The sequence below is a fragment of the Taeniopygia guttata genome, chromosome 20 (genome assembly GCF_048771995.1).
Source record: "Taeniopygia guttata chromosome 20, bTaeGut7.mat, whole genome shotgun sequence".
In the NCBI taxonomy this organism is placed as follows: Eukaryota; Metazoa; Chordata; class Aves; order Passeriformes; family Estrildidae; genus Taeniopygia; species Taeniopygia guttata.
Genome location: NC_133045.1, coordinates 10,111,338 through 10,133,436, shown reverse-complemented (window position 1 = coordinate 10,133,436; position 22,099 = coordinate 10,111,338). Strand labels below are relative to the sequence as shown.

Here is a 22,099-nt window from a genome sequence, read left to right as displayed (position 1 = left end):
GGAGTTAGATTATCTCCTTCAGATACAGCAAGGCAGCGCCTCTATCCAACAGACATAAATCAAGCTGTAACAACACTCATCCCTATTTATTTTATCTTCGGAAACGAATGTGATACTCACTTCTAATCCTTAAAAAGCAGAAGCAACCCGCGAGAGCTGCGGGAGCAGGGAGCGATTCCCTGCCCAGGTACGGGAGCGGGAGGCCAGACCCTGACCCGTCCCGTTTCCCTGCCGTGCCGGTGGGGATGTCAGGAGCGGAGAGGGAATGAGCAGAACCCCGCGGTTCGCCGGTGCCGCACCTGCCCCTCGGAGCTGCGCGGGTCCGAGCGCGGCCGGGGCGGCGGGACCGGCACCGGGGCGGCGGGACCGGCACCGGGGCGGCGGGACCGGCACCGGGGCGGCGGGACCGGCACCGGGCCGGGCGGGACTTCCCGGCACGGCGGGCGGGGGCGGCGGGAGGCGCTGACACGTGGCCGCGGCCCGGCGGGGGAGGAGGGAGCCGCGGCCGCCGCGATGTGAGCCGGGGAGGCGGAAGGCGCTGCCCGCATGGCCGCGGGGGGCGGCGGCAGGAATGTGCCCCCGGGCAGCGGCACCCGCGACGGCATGAGGCGGGATGGCGGCACCGAGCCCTACTGGTCCAGGTAAGGCTGGACCCGCTCCCGCTCCCGGGAAAGCCGCTCCGCTGCTGGCGGCGCTCTCCGGGGACTCCCCGCATGCCCCCGGCCGGTGCTCTCCCGGCCCCGGAGCCCCCCGCATCCGCGGTCCCCGCCGCCCGCAGCTCCTGGGAAGGATGCGGCTCCGGGATGGAGCGGGTCGGGCGGCCCGTACTGCTCCCCGAGAGGCGATTTCGGAGGAGCTCGGTGCTCCCCGTCGGCCCGGGAGCCTCCTGTCCCTGTCTCCGTTGGTGCCCTCCGGGAGGGACACGCTCCCACCGCCCCGGGCGGTTCCCCCTGTCTCGCTCCTCCGGACTGCAGCAGAGACGGTAGAAGGAAGGGGGAAGATAGGCAATTTCTGTGAAAAACGGGGGGAAGAAAACCCCAACTATTGACCTTATTTCTGGCCTGTAATCAGTGAATTAAACACAAAACTGCTATGAGCCTCTTATCGAAGTGTTCCAGTGGGGATGTTTGTACTGGCGATAGCCATTCGTTAAGCTAAAGTCTGGAATAGGAGCTGGGCAGCTGCTAGACAGCATGAACTGCTCTTGATGCCAAGTCATTAAAATACTTAAAATGCAGTTAAACCCCCAGCGACCACTTCTAACAGCAGAGGCACAAGCAAAGGCAGGGTGATCCAGTGTTTGGAGCAGGCTGGGACACCTGGGGCGGTGCTGCTCCTCTCTGCCACTCTGGCAAAGTCATCCAGCACCAAGACCTCAGGATCAGCCTCTTCTCCCATCTGAGGTGCGGTAAGATGATCATTCCAAAGTACCAGCGGGGCAGCTGGAATTCATAGAGGCTTTTCCAAACTGCGAGCCCCTGGACTCCCTGTGCTTGAGAAATCTGGCTGGGTGTCAGCTGGCTGATGTCTGGCTGCCACCGTGGTGGCCAGCCCTGGGGCTCCCCTCTTCCCCTCGCCTTGGGCTGGTCACTGTGCTGACCTCGCCCTGGCAGGACAGCAGAGGGACAGCCACAGGACAGGTGGCACCCGTGCCAAAGCACAGGGACACGAGGCCAGGGGAAGGGATGGCCCCTTCCAGCAGCAATAGCCGCTGATAATTTGGTGTTTCTCATCCCTGGCTTTCCGCAGAGGCAGCAGGCTGATAGGCAGCTTTAATGTGCCGGAGGGAAGCTCTACCTGCACTCAGATTGGGGTGTCTCATCAAGTCCAGGCTCACTTTAAGAGTAACGGGGTGGGTCTTAAAGAAAACCTTTGGCACAGAGGCGCTTAATATTTGAAGATTCTTTCCCCCTAAACCACTTAAGAAAATTCCTTCTCTCTGTTCTCCCCCTTGCTAACTTTTCCCTAAGTCTTTCGAAGTGGGAGTGGTGGAACCTCACACCAGATTTTCATAAGGCAAAACTTTAGTTCATAGGTTTTTCCTCTAGGGGAAAAAAAAAAAAAAAAAAAATCCAGAAAAACCATTTGACCAGACCAAGCTCTCCTGTTTCTCAAATCTCTTCGAAAAATGCAAAACATAGATACCACTTTCCAAAACAAAAGGGGTGAAGACAGCCTGTTGATCGAGACAGACATTTTAAGTGATTCTGACCATTCTAAGTGCTGCTAATAATTGAGAGAATCCTGTTAATGAGAAGGAGCAGCAGGATAGCCCTATGGCACCTCAGATCATTATCTATATTGCTGTAGTTCACAGAAGCTGAGATCATGTCCCCATTGTTTAGTGTTGACACACTCGTGGTCACAGCCCTTCTTTGAGGAGGTTTTATGGAAGTTTTATGGCCTAAGGTAAACTGGGCAGGTGGAGGTTGAGTAAGGGGGAGCAAAAAGGGGGAATGAGCGACCAGATCATTCGAGCAGATTTGTCAAGTTGTATAAACTACCTCATTGGGTGAAGCGAATTTGGTGGACAATTTGTGAACAGTATATGCAAATAAAGAAATTTCATAGTTTTCAAGTGGTGAATTACTGCCATGGGGGACAAGGTGTTATCAAGTGGGGGAAGTGACATGGGTTCTCCTTTCATGCTCCAACAAAAGACATGCCAGGCAGCCTTCCAAGATCTGTCAGTGCAAGGAGAGATAAACAGTTACCTTGGCAGGTTTATTTTTCCGTCTTTTTTCATGTTGCTTCTTCTTTTGTCCTCCCTTTTTTCAACTGGCTTTTCCTTCCTCTTCCACTCTTCTTGCCTTATGTTTTCTCCTGCCCGCCTTTCCCAAACTTTTCTGCAGGTTTCCAATGGCTCCATTGTCACACATCTCTTCCAAGAGCAGCACTTGGGGATTTCCTTTTGGGGCTTGAAAAAGCCCTCATGCTTATGTAGCACATCTGGACAGTCAGAGAGCATTTCTTAATGTGATCCTAACATGCCAAAGCAGGACCCCTCGGGCAGTGGATGTGTTTAAGCATCTCTGGTTTAACTGAGGGAAGACCAAAGCAGTGAAAAGAAAAATCGGTTGCTGAAGGTTGCACACAAAGCTGCCAGCAGATCCAGCAGCGGATGTGGGGCTCACATTTCGGATGGTGCCTCCAGAAGGGAAATGCAGCATGAAAAAGTCACTGTGGCCTGGGAAAGCAAATGACTCCTGAAGCCACTCTGCATCTCCCAGCCTCTGGCTACACCTGAAGACAAGGGGGTGATTATAAAAGTTTCTTTAAGCTCCAGAGAAAAAAGGAGTCCTACCCCGGCCACAGGCTGATCTCCAGTCACCTGATCTTTGCACAGACACAACAGTCAGTTGTTTTTTCTGAGTTCTGTGCCCTCATCTTTTGTCAACATGATGTTGCAGCTTTAGTTGGTTGGGGTATTTTTGGTGGTTGGGATTTTTGTTTTACAAGTTCCTCACCCTGGGTTTATTAGTGACCTTGCTGAGAATTTTTTTCACGTGGAAAATGTAATCAGGGCACACATTTCATTCCTGGCTGATCCATGTATGCCCTCAGATCAGTTTCCAAAGCACGCCTCTGTTTTATTATTGTGTTTTCTCACCACCTCCACCTGGACTCAACAACTACTTCCAGCTCATATGAGCTGCTGAAATTTAATTTCATCTTTGCTTTTGCCGAAAGCAAGAAATGAAGAGAGGGAATAAACCCAGAGCTCGTTTGCTGAACACCACTTTGTTGCCATCTGCGGCTCTATGGAGGGAGCTTGAGCACAGGAGGTGGACAGGAAGCCAGCAGATTTCCCAGGAAAAAAAGCCCTGTGTCCTCTGTGCTGCTCTTGTTGGCTGCTAGCTGGATTGGGAAAAAAACATCCAACAACTCTCCTCTAAACCCCAAAGCTACTTTTGACAGTGACAAATCATTAGCTTGGAGCTGGTCTACAACATGACAAAATCTGCTTGAGGTGGGGGAGAAATTACTCCAAGCCTCTCTCTTGACAAGAATGTTAGATTTTGAAGGAGAAATTGTTGAGAAAAACAAAGAATGAGAAGTGAAAGGACTGTCAAACAGGGTTAAAAATAACAACCTGGGTATTATCTCCTGGCACAGGAGTGTCTGCACTGCTGCTGTGTTAGTGCCACATCAGTCAGTCCTGCTTGTGGTGATTATTGTAAATTAAAGCTATAGGCAGGTAAGCTGGAAAAGAGTGTTTTTGAAGGAAGATGATCCCATAGGCCTGGGAATGGGTGATGAGGAGAGAAGTGTTGACACACTGTGGTTGACAGGTGACCAAGCACAGGACCACAGGCACCAGGTGCCCGTGCTGGGGACATTCCCCTGGGAGGTGGCCTCGTGCCTGGGCTGCTGGGTGTCCTGGGTTTGGAGCTGGTGGCACGGCTGGGAGCTCAGTGCCACCGTGTGGGCTCATCCCCTCCTGCCCTGGGGTCCTGCCAGGGTCTGGGATGTCCCACTGCTGGTGGCTGGGACGAGTGGGAGGGCTGGGGGCACAGGGGGTGACTGCACTGACATGTTCTCCGTGCATCTGCACAGAACTGATTCTAATCTCTTTTTAGAGAGGGGAGCTGAGGTAGAGATGCCCTCCCTGGGAGGTGGGCGTTGTGCTCTGCTGATGGTCCCTGTGCCCATCTTGTGCAGATCGGGAGCTGCAGTTCCCAGTTCTTCCAGTTATGGAAAACACCCACAGACACTGCAGATGGCTTCTGGCCAAGAGCTGTTGCTGGGACAGGCTGTTCATAGTCGTGCTGTCTAACACAGCTCTCTTACCACCTGAAAATACCTGGTGGTCCTGATTCGTGCCTTGGAGGGGGCTAAACTGGGATGTAATTGACAGCCTGAACTCCAGAGAGTCCATCTCAACAGTGACCTGCAGTGTCTGCCAGAGCCCTGCAGACTGGGGGAAAGGAGGGAGGCGAGTCAAGAGAAATAAAAGTTGAATAAATATTTGCTCTGTGGCATCTACTGGAGAAATTCCTCCAGCAGGAAAACACACTGCAAATAAAGATACCCTGTGCTGCTGGCTCTGCTTCCACTGCCAGACAGCTCAGCTTGCTTTTGCCCCTTTGGGGATCTCAGGCATCCTTGAAAATCCATCCTAACCACTGTGCTGTGAGTGGGGGATCCATTGGGTTGGTGGGAGCTGGGTCTCAGGGAAATCAGTGGATGCTTGGAAGCAAAGACATTTCCACACAGTGCCCAAAGCTGCATTAGGAGGAGGAGAACCAAGGGGCATCAGACAAGGCTGCTCAAAAAGCCACCCAGGAAGTGTCATTAGTGCTCTCTTGGGCTAATTATAGTCTGGGTGGTGGTTGGAGGTTTGTGAAATAGGAAGTGTTTCTAGCTGCATGGCTGCTCTGCTCAGTGAAGAGTCTCGGTGATGTGCAGGAGGGGATGCACCTGTAGTGCCTGTTTCTTCTGGGGAGGAGGGGATTGCACATCAGGCTGGGCACTGGGGAGCCACTGCCATCACTCAGCACCAAAGTACATCAATCAGGTGGCTCCAGGCAAGCTCCAGTGATTCCCTGCCAGTGGTGTGGAGGGCTGGTCCCTCTCACAAAAGTGCCTGTACATATAGCCAGGACTGGCCCAGGGGTCTTGGTGGGAGATGCTTGGTCTGGAGGGTGAATCAGGCGTGGTGGCACCAGTGACAGCAGTGGCTGTGATTTCCTGTGCTCTGATTTAGGCTGGTTATCTGCAGCACATTCTGTCTCCCTCCCTCATCAGGGGATTTGTTAGATTTAATCTGTTTATGCTGGTGAAGTTTCACTTCTCAGATGGCTGATGTCACCCACAAAAACTTTTGTTTGATTTGTCCCTATTCCTTAGTTTTGAAAGGAGGGTTTTAATTCCTGTCTCTGTGCTAGTCCAGGTTCCTCCTGTGTAACCTCTGCTGTCCTTGTTTTGCACTGAGCTAAACGTTGAGTCATCTGCAGCCTCTGTGATAACTATAATTAGGAGAAAATGCATTTACAAAGCTCTTTCCTGTGATGCAAGCACGTCATTGTCCTTGCAGGGAAATCATTCCTGCCATGCTTCCAGGTGAGTGTGAGCAGCTACTGATTGCATTTGACACTCACACTCTGCATGGATTTTCCTAGCTGGATGTGCTGCCTACAAGACAAAGTGGTAGTCTGAAGCCATCATTATATTCTCCACTTCTTGTGAGCATAATCCCTACTGATGCAATTAAATATAAAGGAAAAGAATATAGAATGGAGTAGTAGTCAAAGAGAACATTGAGAGTGTGTTATACACCCAGAGATTTATTTAGTGCTTTGGAATAAAAATAAAAGTCAAGAGACAAATATATCCCTGGAGTTTTGTCAGAACATTAGTTGGAGAGGAGGCTTCTTGAGAGAAACAGAGTAAAGACTCCTTGAGATTCTCAGGTCTTTTTCTCTCCCTTTTACACCTTGCAGTGTTATACAGGGTTTTGGATAAAGGATGAACTGTTGATCTGGTAGTAAAATGCAGGATAACTGCAGGTTATTCTGAACACACCAGAATGACTGGAGAGACAGAGCTCAGCCCCACTCCAGTGAAAGCTCATAAAGGCCTCCCTTTGCTGCAAGGGAAAAGTAAAATTTAGGAAACTATCTTGGTGGCTAAATAATATAAAATACCTCCACACATCACTGGCTGCTGTGCTTTACTCATCACCTCGATTGCTGCAGGTTCAATAGCTCAAATTTATCAGTGCTCTACTCTTGGAGATAACGGAGATTATGGCCCTGGACTGGCAGCAGCCCATTTGGGCAGGGCAGGCAGGAGTTGTGCCTGGAAGCATCAGATTCCTGAGGGCTCTCTGGAAGGTTTTCCATGGCTGGTTATCCCCACCTGCCCTCTGCCTTTGGTGGGGGATTTATACCCAAAAGCTCGTGTGGTATTGTCCTGCTGGGGTTTCTCTGACCCAGACATGCAGTGTCCTGGAGCCTTTGATTTCCCTGTGCTTTTCTGTGGCAAGCTGGAGTCAGTGGAACCACTGTTCCTGGAAGTGGCTGGGGCTGGTGATTAAAAACCAGCCCACCTTTGGTTTTGCAGATACGATTGAAGATAACTTCCTCTCAGGGTAAGCCCAGGAGGGGATGTGAGAGCATCTCCCAGCTAGTTGAAATGACTGAGGCAGGTCAACCCCTGGTTACTCATTCCTCCAGCAAAGACAGGTGAGGTTTGCCAGTTCCTGTGTTATTTTGTGCACTCATGCGTGTGCACAGTAACAGCAGTTCCAACCCTCTGAACACCAACTGAAACACTTCCAGTTCCTCCTGCCAGAGGTTAGCACGGAGCTGCTTATCTGCCTTGTCAGGAAACATCAATAAATCCATCTCCAGCAGGTTCACCTGCCTGCTGTGTTCTGCTTTTCATTGTTCCTTCACCTCCGCCCTGTGAGGGCCCATTTACACCTTTATAAATGGGTTTGTGCTGTGTGGGATTAACCCACATTTATCATCATTCCAGTACAGAGAAATCAACTCTCTGTTTGATGTAAAAGGTGACCCGGGTTCTCTCCCACATGGAGAGTGGGTGTGTTTAGCAGGGTGGAAAGCCCAGAGGTTGCTGCCCTGGTACAGTGAATTCTCCTGGAGCAGAGAGTCTGTTAGCTCAGTGCTTTGTGCTCTGGCCTCTGGGCAGAGAAATAATCAAATACAAATAGTACCAGTAGTGGGTGTTCCTGCTCAGCATTTAACTCTGTAAAGACTGGTAAAGGAGAGGACCCAAAGTGGCATGGCTGAGGGAAGGCAGAGGGATTTGCCTGCACCTGGGCCTGACATTTGCAGCAAAATGTGTTTGTTTGCTCCAGAAGCCATCACTGACTTGCTTCTCACTTACTTCCAGCCTGTAGGAGCCCTTTTCTTGAGGCTGAGAGTTCATGCACCAGAAATATATATTCTGCTAACATATTTTGACTCTTATTATCTAAAATTTCTTATCTGTCCAGGCTTAATTACGTTGCTTCTCTTTTTGAGATCTTCAGGCCCATCAAGTCTAAAGAATTCCTGCATATCCCTCCTGTTTTTAGGAGGTAACACACAGACCACCTCCCTTGGGGAATTGCTAGAAATGCCAAATAACTAATGTTTGCTGCCAAGAGGTGTGTCTCATGCAGGTGCTTCCAACCTCATGCCCTGACCTTTCCTTTGTTATCCATATCTTTTAAAGAATAGTTTCTTGATTGGGTGGGAAAAAAGCAGACAAACCAGGTTCCTTCCTGCCTTTCCCTCCATCCACAGCCAGTGCTGTCCAAGCAGCCCATTCCACTTAGCAGCATATGGACAGACATTTGCTGCTGGGGTCAGTTAGTGTTTGGGATGAAGTTGGCATAGTTCCTAAATTATATATTTTATATATAATATATATTATATTTTTTTATATATATATATATTTTATATATATATATATATATATATATATATATATATATATATATATATATATATATATAAATAGTTCCATAATTCCTAAAATCCAGGGGTGTCGGTCTCAGATTCAGTCAAAGAGGGAAACGGAAAATTTCTAACCAGGCAGGAGCCTGGGAATCTGCTGGAAAATAATGTAAATAAGAGGTTTATCTCTTATTTATTCACATTGTTTATGGTTAAGTTCTGTCACTGTGCGTGAAGTACTCTGCACCAATGGTGTGGCTTGTTTTCACTTCAGGACCAATGAAGCTCTGTATAAAAGAGCAGTGTATTTTGAGTAAACCAGAGTTTTACCCTCCCAGCCTTCTGAGCCAGAGTCTTTTTGTTCCTGTCCTGCCTCAACAGCATCACAGGGGTACACTCTGTGTCAGCTCCACTGTGCCCCGAGAGTTGTGCTGACCTTCTTTTTCTCGAGGCAGACTCCCTTGCAAAGCCAAGCCAAGCCCTAAATCCTGGCTGTGCACTCACCCACGGGGCCCAGCATCCCCCTGCCCTTTCCCCACCTTCCTCTCCATCCCTGCAGGCCCCAGTGCCGCGTGTGGACGGCGATGCTGCTGCTGGGGACGTGCCTGCTCTACTGTGCCCGTGTCACCGTGCCCATCTGCGCCCTGGCCCTCAGCTCCGACTTCCACTGGGACAAGAAGCAGTTCGGCGTCGTGCTCAGCAGCTTCTTCTGGGGCTACTGCTTGACACAGATTCTTGGAGGACACATCAGTGATCAGTACTGGAAATTATTCTCATGTTTTCTTGTTTTAGTGGGGTTTAGCTTGGTTTTGACCTCTCAGTTCCAGTCTGAGCAGTGGCAGTGCCAAGTTTCACAGCGATGGGTGGAGGGTCAGGTGTGTCCATGGGGAGAAGCTTGGCTGAGAAGGGATGTGGGTACTTCAGACTGTCCAGATAGAAGCTGTGGATGTCTCATCCCTGCAAGTGATTCTAGGATTCTTTTTTGATTTGATCTGCACAGGTGATCTTTGTTTTCAGCTCAGCACTTCCAGTCTCTCTGCCCTATATTCTCTTGCAGCCTTTTCACAAGCAAGTGCCCATATACTGTTCCCATCATGTTTAGAAAAACTGTCTTCATTGTGTCGTATGAATTAAAAACCAAACAATTTCCCCAGCTGGCTGTAAGGGAGGATCTGAATCATTACCTGCTTGAGTCCCTTTCCCCAGCCAATCTATTCTTAGTGAGAGAGCTTTTCTGTGAAATCTTTTGTGAGGAGCACATGCCTGGAAGGGATGCATTATCTGTGCAGTGCACTTTGCTATTTAATTAGGGTCCTTAAGAGTTTGCCTGGAGAAACCTGAATGGTAAAAGGCAATGCTGAGGATTGCAAAAGAGCAAATGGAAAACACCATCACTGGTTAAGAGAAGCAGAACTGGTGGCAGCAGTTGGGCTGCCCCTCCACCTCCATCTCAGTGCTGTGAGATCTCTGGGATCAGCGAGTGCTGGACTTGGATAGGCAGTGCTGGCAGGGGGTGGGAAGGGAAAAGGTCAGAGCTACTCCCCAAGGGCCAAAAGAAGAACAGGTTTGACCAAAAGGTTGCTCTTAAAAACAGGTTAAACGGGAAGGGCACTTGAGTCTGGACAACTTTGCCCTTTTGCCCTCCTGTCTTTGATAATGTGTTTTCTGTCTTCCAGAATAGGAGGTGAGAAAGTCCTCCTCCTTTCAGCATCAGCCTGGGGGTTCCTCACAGTCCTCACCCCGCTGCTCACCCACATCACTTCAGCCCATCTGGTTTTTATGACCTCTTCCAGGTTCCTCATGGGGCTGCTGCAAGGTGAGACCCCTGTCCTGAGCCTGTCCGTGTGTCTGTCTGTTCAGGGCCTTCCTTGCACAGAGGCTCACAATGAGATGCAAATCCTGTGGTTTGCAGTGCATGAACCCTTCCCATAGGTTTCTGAGAAATTCTCTGCCTCAAAAAAGCCTCCACATCCAGAACTTCCATGGGAAAAACCAGTGACGTTTCTAGAGAAAGTCACTGACAAGTTATTTCCCTGTAGAAATCTCTCTGCCAGACAGGGGCTGCTGGCTTTGGAAATCATCTCTGGTCGTGTTTGGTTTTCCACATTTTAAAACTCCTTCAAAACACTCGGAGAAAATTTGCCCTTGCCAAAACTTTTGGATAATTTGGAGTGATTTTCCTTCCCTCTTGCCAAGCTGCAGCACTGGGAAGTGCATTGGCACTGATGGATTTACAGCAGCAACGGTGAGGATGAAACAGGATTATGGAGAAGGCACAAAAAAACCTTTGATGGAGATGGATCCACTCAGTTTATTTTATACCCCTATTTTGAAAATATTTTGAAAATTCTGCTGCTTTGCCTCAGTGTTTAGCCCACTCTGGATCCCTTAAATTTGCTTTTGTTTTGCCTTACTGCTCCCTGCCTTGCTCCTGTTTCTCTCAGGGGTGTACTTCCCATCCCTGGCCAGCCTGCTGTCCCAGAGGGTCCGGGAGAGCGAGCGAGCCTTCACCTACAGCACGGTGGGGACTGGATCACAGTTCGGGTGAGTTCAAAGGCTTCAGCAGCCTCTGACAGTCTCTGGACATCCTAGCTGATGAAATGCCATTAAATAGTTGGAGGCAAAACTCACAGCCCAAAGTACGTGTGGATTCATGGGTCCTCAAGGACTCCTGCTGCAGCTGAGGAAGCCTCAGGCAGTTGCTGTCCTGCCTGCCAAGGATTTATGTATTGTTTTCTCTTTCTTTTCAAACCAGACTTTGAGGACTGTTTGCAACATTTAATTACTATGGGAAACAGCCCAATTCAGTAGGAAGAGCAAGGGTCAGCCTGACGCTGGTCACCTGTCCTCTCTGATAGATGGGAAAAATAGAACTTCTCCATCTCTGCTGACTCCATCGGAATTTCCTTTCTAAATGGAAAGGTTGCTTAAAAGCCAAATAGAAATATCACTGTGTTGAATAATTTAGTTTTCCAGTTTTCTCATTTCTTTTGCTGCTTTAAACATTCTCTGGGATACTGCACACCAGCAACCTCCTTTTCTTTCCTCAGTGACCTCAGGGGCAGGTGAGGGTGAGGTCCCTTTGGGATTTCTCCTGCCACTGAGGATCTGGCCTGAGATGCCACTGAGGGAACAGGACAGGTTGCAGAGCCATGGTGGGACTGGTGGCAGCACCCACACATGAATGACGGAGAAATTCTCCCCTGTGAGGGTGCTGAGGCCCTGGCACAGGATGCCCAGAGAAGCTGTGGGTGCCTCTGGATCCCTGGAAGTGTCCAAGACCACTTTAAATGGGGTTTGGAGCAACCTGGTCTTGTGGAAAGTGTCCCTGCCCATGGCAGGGGGTAGAACAAGACAAGCTTTAAGGTCCCTTCCAACCCAAATAATTTTATGATTCTGTGGTTCAGTGACAGCAGTGTTGACCCCAGGGACGTCTCCCATCAATGTGCTTAGTCTGAGCTCTCAGCCAGGCCAGTAAATCTGAGTGTTTTCCCTTGCAGAACGCTGCTGATTGGTGGTGCAGGATCTCTCCTCCTGGACTGGTACGGCTGGGAAAGTGTTTTCTACTTCTCTGGTTTGCTCACCTTGCTCTGGGTTTATTGCACCTGCAAATACCTCCTGAGTGAGAAAGGTGAGTCCAGCTGCATCCCTGGGGCTGGCAGTGCTCCCGAGGGTCTGGGAACTAAGTGATTCCTCTCCATTGTTCTCTGCAAATCCTGTGTGTTTCCAGAATCATGCCTGGTTTCACACAAAAGCCTTTTCCTCAGATGTGTTCTGTAATACACACTGTGTCTCACCCAAGATCCCCAACCCAAAAACCAGGATTTGAGCTCTTGCAATGCTGATTTCCTATTTCAAGTCCCATGCTGGATTATATCATTGCTGAGAGCCTGATCTGGCTCCTCAGTACTCTTTAAGCACCAGTGAAAACACAACAGAGCATGATCTTCCAAGTGGATTAAGCTAAAGCAGGACAAGATACTTACTCCAAACTAAGAGCATCTACACACAGAGCTTTTAAAAACCAGTTAATCCACAATATCTCTTCCCAAATAACTGCCTAGGAGTAATTCCACATATGGACAAACCATTACACCTGGTTACAGCATTATTAGGTTGAGTGTGGTATATAGGAGCCCAGCTTGCTGGGAGAATCCAAACTCAGTCCCTACCAAGGGACTTTTGTTTAATTATAAAAGAGATAACACATGGGTGAAGGTGGCTGGATGGGGAGGGGTGTGGAAAAAATTTGATCAGTGTATGTGAAAAATGCATATTTTATGATTGGCTCTTCGCAAATATTAAATTGAATAATATATGTATTATGGAGGGTTATTTTGTAATACTGTCTTAATCCTTTTTAAGTAGTGTGTTAAATATAGTTTTAGGTTATAACATAATGTTAAAATAGAAACTCTTTTTAGTATTTTAGTATTTTTTTTAGTATTTATAGTATTTTTTACTAGCTCAAGAAAAGGGATCAAATAATCAAGAAACTCTTCACACAGAGATAACAGTGACAGGGAATCTAAAGAATTACGACCTCCTTATCAGAACAGACAAACATTCTTCCACCTTTTCTCCATCTTTATGGAACCACCAGAATTTAGGGGAAGAAGTTGACAAAAACCAGAAAAATTCTTAATTTGCAAGGAATTTAAGCATCATGTATCAGATATATGAATATGCAACAGGCTGTTGCTTTTAAAGGTTATTCCTTTGTTCACAAGGCATGCTTTTGGCAGCTTAATTCCCAAAAACATCCAGACATCCGTAATTCTTTGCTTTTTATTGTCTCGTAGTGTCCTAATCCTCATTGTCCAAATTTTTATTACTCTAATTTTATTACTATTTTTATAACTATTTTATTATTAATAAACTATTAAGATTTTTAAAAACAAGTGATCGGTGTTTTTCACAGTGTAGCAAGATGTTTCCATGAACATTCAGCGCTGGTAGAGCCAAAACAACAAGGGTTAGCAGGAGATTAAAAGTGGTTTTACAGCAGTGTCCCAGGGCTGCCTCCAGCTGCACAGGTAATTACTGACCACAGCTTTCCTCTGGGTGTTTTCTTCCCTGCAGAACTCACCATCCCCATGAACTATTTAACCAGAGGCCTCTTGGTGCCCAAGCAGAGCAAAGTTCCCTGGAAGCAGCTGTTCAGGAAGGCACCGATCTGGTAGGAAGCTGCATGCATTGGCCAGGCTGGGAGCATCCTCTGTATTCTCCTCTCTGGGCTTATTTCTTCTGCCTCTGTGGTTTTGGTCCACTTATTAATATATTTGAGAGCAGAACCAGTTTTCTAATTCCTTCTCTATAAATAAAGAACTGGAAAGGGAAGCTTGGCGAAGGTGGTTTGTGTTCTGACCACAGGACTGTCAGGTTTGAATGTTACTGGTAAATCTTTCTCATTCCCATGCTGTTCCCCCTGGATGAGTCCTGTGTTCCTCCAGAGTGATATTTTCCACGGGTCTTGTTAGAAATGCTGATTGTAATGGGCTCCTAACGAGTGCAAGTGCTGCTCAGGGGCACTGGTGGCACGGGCTGTGTTCTCATTGCTGGCAAACATCTTTTTAATGGCCATTTTCCCTTTGGGATGCTGCAGTGGGTACTGAAGCTCATCCAAGCATGTTCCCAAGGGCTGTTTTAAGGCAGGGAGGAGGAGGATGATGGGGCTGCAGGGCAGCAAACCCATTCCTGCCTTGAATAACAATGGAGCCCATAACAAATCCCTAGAAAACCCTAAACAGCACCTCTTGGAGCAGGAAGGCTCTTGCAAGGCTGGAAAGGACCTGTGGGAAATGCAGTGGCATTAATTAGCCCTTCAACTAACCTTGCCTGGCCCTGGGGCTGTGCAGTGGGGCAGCAAGGAACTAGCTGCAAGGAGAAAGCTGAAAGGAGTGACAATCTGAAACTGAAAATCTGCAACAAAAACCTCAGAAAGCCGAAAGGAGTAATTCTCCATGAGAAAAATCTCAGGGATTTCTGTCGGGAGCTGCCATCTCGTGCCCGTTTCCCAGCCAGCATGACCTGTCACTGCTGATTGTTTCCTCTCAGCTGTGTATTTGCAGGGCTGTCATCATCGCTCAGCTCTCCACGGCCAGCACCTTCTTCACTCTGCTCTCCTGGCTGCCCACCTTCTTCAAGGAGACTTTTCCCGAGTCCAAGGTAGGTTGGCTGCAAAGCAGAAGCATTGCTGTTAAAGGAGGCCGTGCTGGGTACCTGCTAAAAAGGGGTGGAGATGAGGAAGATGATGGCAGAGGGATTTGGTGAGAGCAGGAGGGGTGGGAGGTTTCCCTGTGGTACCCCTGCTCGTACTCCTGGAGATCTCTCCAGATGGCAGAAGCTGGTTTCTGGTTGCTTGTTTAGGGATGCTGAAGGGTGCAGGGAAGAGCAGGTTGCATTGGGCTCTATACTGCTTTTCTTCTGAGGAAAAGATAATTTTTCAACTAGCACAAAGCTCATGACATTATGCTGTTGAAAATAACCACTATTCACTCCTAGTTTGTTTTTTTTTTTTACAGGGTTTTTAAATTGGACTAACATTATACAGCTCAGGCCTGCCTGTGAAAATGATAATTACCATTAATAACAATAATGTGTACTTCAGAAATATTACAAAAGGTTCCCTCTCCTCAGCACAAATGATACTCCCATTTTTCAGAAAGCCAGGCAATACTCATCTGGGCTGAGAGCTGGTAATTTCATCTTGTTCTCAGAAACTCAGTCAGTCTTCTCCACAATGGCTCTGTTAGCTTTTTACAATTTCCAGAGCTGCTTACAAATGCCTTTTCATATTACACATGTAAAGCTCTTTATGGCATACTTGATATTTATATTAAAATCATGTGTTAAACCAGCAAACATATTGTTGTGACAAGATCTGTGCACCTCGAGTAATGTGCTTGTGCAGCAGTAATTTACCATCTGTTAAGCATTATATCATGGTGCCCTTATGTAAGATGCTCCATAGAGTGCTCCTGCAGCTGATAATCGTTTTGTGCTGTTTAAAACGGGCTGAGGCTGCTTGATTTTAAAGGCTGGATGATAATCCCTAATGTGGGTAACCTGTGTCACCTGCTGGCTGAAATCCCTTGCTGCAGGTGAGCTGGGCAGCTGCCTGTGGCCACCTGAGTGAAGGTGATGGAGGTTTGGCTCAGCGTGATGGGCTGTGGGATGAGACAGATTTGGGATTGATGTGCTGAGCAGCCCCAGCTGCTGTTAACAGACAGCAGAAGCACCACCACACGGGCCCATGGGCTAACATTGTCAAAAATCACCAAGACCCAAATTTCAAAGGCATGGAAAGATGCAGATGGAGCCTGATGTGATTTCCAGGAGCATCTTTAACGGGATTATTCAAAACCAAGATTATTCAGCCCTCCCACACATCCCAAAGCCAGACAGGAAGGGGAGATGTCTGCAGAGGGTGATGGGCTCTGAGCAAAGGGGGACATGCTGGGGGTGATGGGTGCATGGATGGATGAGTAGGTTCAACCAGCTGAGATGAAATCCAGCCCAGCCCACACTGATTTCAGCTCCTGTGGGATCTGGGCACCAAAGTGCCCCTGAGCAGCTGTAATCCAGCTGACCACTAATCGTCTGTGATTACAGCTGCAGCTCACTTAATTGAAAATAGGCCGAAGGATGTTGCTACCCCTAATGTTACCTAATCCTGCCATTAGAAAATCCAGCTCTGCTCCCTCAGCCTCACACAGTAATGCTGCTAATGAGCTGGAAGCTGCTGGAAATTTTGCCAGCAGCTTTGCTGGGGACCCACAGGAAACCCACACTGAGCTTCCCAGGGCTCTGTGGCTCCTGCCACATCATCTTGCTGAGCAGTAAATTTTGCCATGTTTAATCCCTCTTTCTGGAGTTTACTGCCTCTCCCCTGGATGCAGCACTGCTGAGGAAGAAGGAAAGATAACAAATGTACAAATGCTACAGGCTGTGATACACCTCACAGAGCTTGGAGTGGGGCAGAGTGCAGCTGAGTGCTGGCTCTGCAAAGGGGGTACAGGTGCTGCAGCAAGTCCTGGGTGCTTCATTATTTCTCTTTTCTACAGCTACCACAGACTGTCAAAATATTTGCAAACAAACTCAGCTCTGGCAACAAATCTCTCTTGATTTTCACTTATTTTCAGGGTTGGGTGTTTAATGTAGTCCCCTGGCTGGTTGCAATTCCAACGAGCTTGTTCAGTGGATTTCTGTCTGATCATTTGATTAGTCAAGGTGAGAGCTCTTCATGGCTTTTCCTCCGCTCTTAAGGGATGTGGGAAGAGGACCTGGGTGGGAGGAGGTGGGCTTGTTGGTAGGGAGAAGACCCAGCAAATAGACAATGTGAGGTTCTGATACAAAAGCAGAATAAATTCTCCAGTGTCCAAATCCCATTGATGTGTTTGGGGCTCTCTTTAACCTCATTCATAATATTCATGTGGAGATGAAATCTGGGCATCTGAAATCTACTTATGTTGTAGTTTTCTGGCTGGACAACAAGGTGAGCTGTGCCTAACTCCAAGTGTCCCTTTCTTCTCCAGGGTACAGAACCATCACCATTCGTAAGTTCATGCAGGTAAGAGAGCTGGAGCTGTGGGAGAGGTACCTGAGTTACCAGTTAAACTCTGATTATGTGGCAGACTAGACCTCGTGTGGAGCTGGGATGGGGGTTATAGATGGAAACAGGAGAGATTTTCTGCCTTTGCACATTGACTGGTGGTCAGGATGTGTGAAAGGGAATCAAGAGGAACACCTTGGCTGGGGAACTGAGCCTGGATTAGTGGTAGCATTGAGCACAGTGAGTGCTCTGAAGGGGTTTTCTTTCACAACCTGTCCCTGCTCATTCCAAATGACCCCTTAGGTGCTGAGGAAGGAGCAGTACAAGGGTGAGCAGAAATAGAAATGATTGGTGAGAACACAGTGTATCCTCTGATCTGCAGCATCACATCCCCCTGGACAGACCTCTGACACAGAGGGACACTGGAAGGGGAAAAAAAGAGGGGCACAGGGTGCACACAAACTCATGGCATTGGAAAAGGGAACAGTTTGTCCGTGGCAGGAGTTGCTTTCTTCCTTGCAGAAAACGTGCTGTGGTGTTTAATTTTCCCTTTTTTTCCAGGTCATTGGCTCTGGTGTCTCAAGCATTTTTGCTTTGTGCCTGGGCCAGACCTCCAGTTTCTGCAAAGCAATAGTGTTTGCCTCAGCCTCAGTTGGACTGCAGACCTTCAACCACAGGTGAGCAGAGCCATGGGCACAGTGGCCCTCAGCTCCCCTGCCCATTTGGCATTTTGGGGTCTCAGAGGAGGCTGCCTCTGCCCTGACTGTGAGAACAAAGCTGGCACTTGCCTGAGCATTGTTTTGGGACCCTGTGAGGCTGGTGGAGTTTAGTGCCCTGTGGGTTGGAAATAATCCAGCAAACCTCTAGCATGGAAGGGCTTGGACCAGCCAGTAGGAGGGAGATGGAGCAGGAGGGGAATTGCACTGTGGCCCCTCTGAACACTTTGAATTGAATTGTTTTCCTTCTGATACTCACCTGCTTTACTCTCAGCTTCTCCCTTCTCCTGCCAGTGCCATTTCTTGTCCAGGAGCTTTCCTTGTGTTTGAAAAATCAAGCTGTGTAAATGATGGAAAAGCAGTCATGTTCCATTCCAACAGCCATTTATCTCCCCCCTCTGTTTCTCATCAGTGGCATTTCGGTGAACGTGCAGGACCTGGCCCCCTCGTGTGCTGGCTTGCTCTTTGGTAAGGACTCTGTGGGGTTTCTGTGCTGGGGAGGTGGCATCTGCAGGGGGGACATGGTCACCAGCATCAATTTTGAGCAGGAGCAGCTCTGGGCAGTGTCTGCTCTGTGTGTGCACTCTCTTCCGTCTGTGACAAACCTGCCAGTGCTGGGGGCAGGTGACACCACCAAGGTGCCTTTGTTGTGTCTGTGAGGTGCTCTGCTGCGCCCAGGGATGGGCTGGGGCTGTCTCAGTGGTCTCTGTCAGCTCTCCAGAGAAGCTGTGCCTGCCCCTGGATCCCTGGAGGTGTCCAAGGCCAGGTTGGATGGGCTTGGAGCAGGGTTAGTGGAAGGAGCCCCTGCTTAAACCAATCGGTGATTCCATGATCACAAAGGCATTTTGCTCAGCGTGCAGGCTGGGGGTTGGTGGCAGCTGTGATGGAAGTGCTCATGTCTGTGGGTTTTCACCATTTCTTTTCACACCTTTTCTTTCCAGGGGTTGCAAACACAGGTGGAGCCCTCCTAGGTAAAGTACATTCCTGCAGCTCATCCTCTCCTGGGGAGCCCTCTCCCTGCAGAGGGCAGGATCCAGCCCAGAGCCTTTGCACGTTTCTCTCCCCTGCAGGTGTCATTTGTGTGTACCTGGCTGGATACCTGATCGAGACCACCGGCTCCTGGATTTCTGTTTTCAACCTGGTGGCTGCTGTGAACAGCATTGGGCTCTGCACATTCCTCCTGTTTGGAGAGGCCCAGAGGGTGGACACAGACTCTGTGTACGTGGATCTTTAGAGATCAGCCCAGCAGCAGCTGAAGGACAGGAGAATGTCACATCTATGGATCATTCTTGCACAAGTGCCAAAGAACATTTTACTTTTTTTTTTTTTTTTCAGATGTTTTAACATGAAAAAATATGCTGAAATCAAGTACATAATGGGTCTGGAATGAAACCCATGGGAGAGAAGAAATTTAGAGTTCATTTTTTTTGCTCAGGGCTGTAGCTGGTGGCTCGCAGAGCCATCCAGCTCAACATCTCCAGTTGAGGATATGCTCTGTGGGACCAGTTTGTCCCAGTTTGTGTCTCGTGGACAAATATCCTTGTGGCCAAAGCAGCTGACCTGCCCTGTCTCCCAAGGCTGCTGTGGTTCCATGCCCTCTTGAGGGGAGCTGCTGCTCCGTGTGTGGGAGTGGGGCTCCCATGCTCTGCTGTCCTGGGACCGCCTGGCTCTGGGGCTGCTGTGCCACCAGGTGTCCTGTGGGGTGTGACAGGAGCATCCCAACCAGTACCTCTGCCCTTAACCCCCGCGTGTGCCTTCCTTCTGCAGCAGGTACCAGCCAGGTTTCCAGGGCTGGGAGGTGAATTCCAGGCTTCCCTTCAGGGGATGTGTGGCTGGGTGTGTGCCCTGGGCCATGGGGCTGTGCCAGTGCTGCTGTCTCAGAGCTGGGACAGGGCTCCAAGCCAAGCCTGGCTTTGCTCAAGGGCCCAAGGTGTCCCTTCTGTCCCCCGGGGTCAGGCTTAGCTGGGCTGACCTTGCAGTGAATCCCTCTGGAGCTGTTTTGTCAAATGCTGTGAATGTATGGGAAGAACTGGTCACACTCTGTGCTGTGGATCTACAACTCCCAAATGCTTTCTGCATGTTTAGATGTGTCCTCCACGTGCTCTCAAAGCACCAAGGGAGACTTTCCAAAGAGCTTGGCATGGGCAGGTTTTGTTTCTGTGTTAAGCATAAGTCAAATTTCTGCATTGGGCATCCACAGGGATGTGGTTCCCTGTGTCAGAGGGAAATACTTGGCTGTAGACACCTCTGAGCTTGAATGTCTTAAAGTTATTTATAAATATTTTAAAATTTAAGTTCCAAATCCTATATTTTATGTACTTGAGGCCTGATTCTGCATGCTTGTTTTGAGTGGTACTCCCACCAAGTCCAGCACTCTTTCTTGAAGGGGAGGATCTACCAGCCTCCAGTATTTGGTTCTGTAGGATCAATTTTAAAGGTGAATTTGATATCAAAGCAATTAATTGCTTCTCCTCCAATCCCCTGATTGCAGCCTGAAAAGATCTCTTGGGTTTCTTTAGTGCTTACCAGAAAACTCAGAATGAGGAGCAGGTTTCCCAAAGAGCTTGGAGTACAGGAAAGCTATAGATTCATGTGAAAAAAAAAATCCTATTATCCTTTTCCTCACCTTTTTTTTGGGGGGGGGCAAATTTCTTCTTGGAAGACCTTTTGGAGCTGTGTAAAATTTCTGAATAACCTGGTTTGTAGTGAAAATACTGCCAGCCTTTTAATTGCAGAGACACTAATGGGCATCACTGAGCTGAGCCAGTTACTGAGCCGAGTTAGAGACGAGGATGAGACTGCCTGGTGTCTTCCCAAGAGAATAAAGAATCAATGTGGCCTGATGGGACAGAGAGGTTAGAAAGTATTTTATTTTTCTCCTTCTGTGCTCTTTTTTTTCTCTAAAAGTCTGTTTGCTACCATAGGTACCACTCTATATTGGGGTGCTGCAGAGCCAGGAAAGTGCTGGGAAAGTCTTAAATCAGTGGGTAAATTGGGAAGAACAGCCAGTAACAAACAGCAAACACAAACACAGCCAGGCTTGCCAAAGAGGCCCGAGGCTGTGCAGCCATCTCTGTCAGCTTATCCTTTGTCCAGTCCGAGAAGATTGCTTGCATGGCCTTTTCTTCAGTGACAGAAAAAAAGATCCCCATGGGTTTTGTGGGGTTTTTGAGTGTCTTCCCTGGCCATTCAGTGCTGCAGGTCAGGAGCACAAGGAGTCAGTTCTGGTTCTCTTTTTTGCTGGTTGCTCCATTTCTTGTGGAGGAATTGATGAGTTTAAATCACTTATGTTTGAATCAGGCTGCTTGGCCACCCCTTGGATCTGCCAGCTGGGAGATTTGGAGCAGATCTTCAAAGGGAAGTGTTTGGCTGTGCCTTCTCTGTGAATCCAGCTGCCATTCCAGTGAGCTGTCCAACTTATCTGTCTCTGTAACTGGCTAATAAGTTAAATATTTGACCTACACTTCAGGCTTATGTTTCACTCTCATCGTACCTCTTTGGTGAAGTACTGAAACTGTTTTATCTGTACTGTTATTTGTTTAAGCCAAAGCTTGTGGTGTGCAAGTTTTTGCTAAGGAAGGACCTAAAAAGAATAAAGGCAGCGAATCATTTGCAAACTGTGGTTTTGCTTTGACTGGAGAGGTGTTAATTTGTGTGATCAGTGAGGGGCAGAGGAGTATATTTGATGTGATTAACTCCCGGGGGAGGCTGTGCAGGGAGAGTATCTGGGCTGGCAGATTTTCACAGCATCCTCACGTGTGCATCAGACTCGGAGTTCATCCAGCTACATCTTCTCACTGATTTGGGAAAAATGAGTGAAAAGCTGTCTTCAGCAAAGGGTTGGACAGTGAAGCATCAGCAGGCACGATCCAGTGTCACTTGTTGAGAGTAATGACACCAATGAAGTGATGCTTGGGTGAGGTGGAGCACACCCTGCAGGCGGATCACCTTCGTGCTCAAAAAACAAACAAAAAACAAACAAAAAAAAAATACATTTCTGCCTTTTTATATATCCTCGCTGATAGGTTCGAGCAGATGCCAACAGAGGGAGCTGTGAGATCTGGGATGTGGCAGCTCCTGGCCGGGAGAGCGCGGAGCCCGGCCCTGGCACAGCTGGCACAGCTGGCACGGGGAGCGCGGCTGCTGCGGGTGGTTTGGCTGGCACAGCTGGCACAGCTGGCAGAGCGGAGTTGCCCTTTGGGAGCCCCAGGATTTCCTGTGCCCGTGTTCACTTTCACTCCTCACAGGGCAATTGCGCAGTTATTGGGAGGAAAAATTTTGGACACATTTTAAAAGGAGAAAGAGCCATTAAATGATTTTTAACATCTCATCCGTAATGTAGTTGAGAGAATATCTCCAAGTACTGTAGACTCCTCTAATTTTCTCATCAATGTGTTCAGAAAAAAAGCCAACATGAAACT

The 22,099-nt window shown here is 48.5% G+C and overlaps 1 protein-coding gene across 1 annotated transcript; it reads left to right on the top strand.

Annotated features, from left to right (window-relative positions):
* Window positions 1-445: 445 nt before the first annotated feature.
* SLC17A9 (solute carrier family 17 member 9) lies at window positions 446-21,295 on the top strand. The gene is made up of 13 exons (XM_002198534.7): window positions 446-641; window positions 8,968-9,165; window positions 10,085-10,224; window positions 10,853-10,952; window positions 11,909-12,039; window positions 13,491-13,587; window positions 14,480-14,576; window positions 16,553-16,640; window positions 16,946-16,980; window positions 17,524-17,639; window positions 18,091-18,146; window positions 18,620-18,649; window positions 18,749-21,295. Exons 1-13 carry the CDS (start codon window positions 547-549, stop codon window positions 18,910-18,912), a joined length of 1,347 nt encoding a protein of 448 aa, XP_002198570.7. The 5' UTR covers window positions 446-546; the 3' UTR covers window positions 18,913-21,295.
* Window positions 21,296-22,099: the final 804 nt, after the last annotated feature.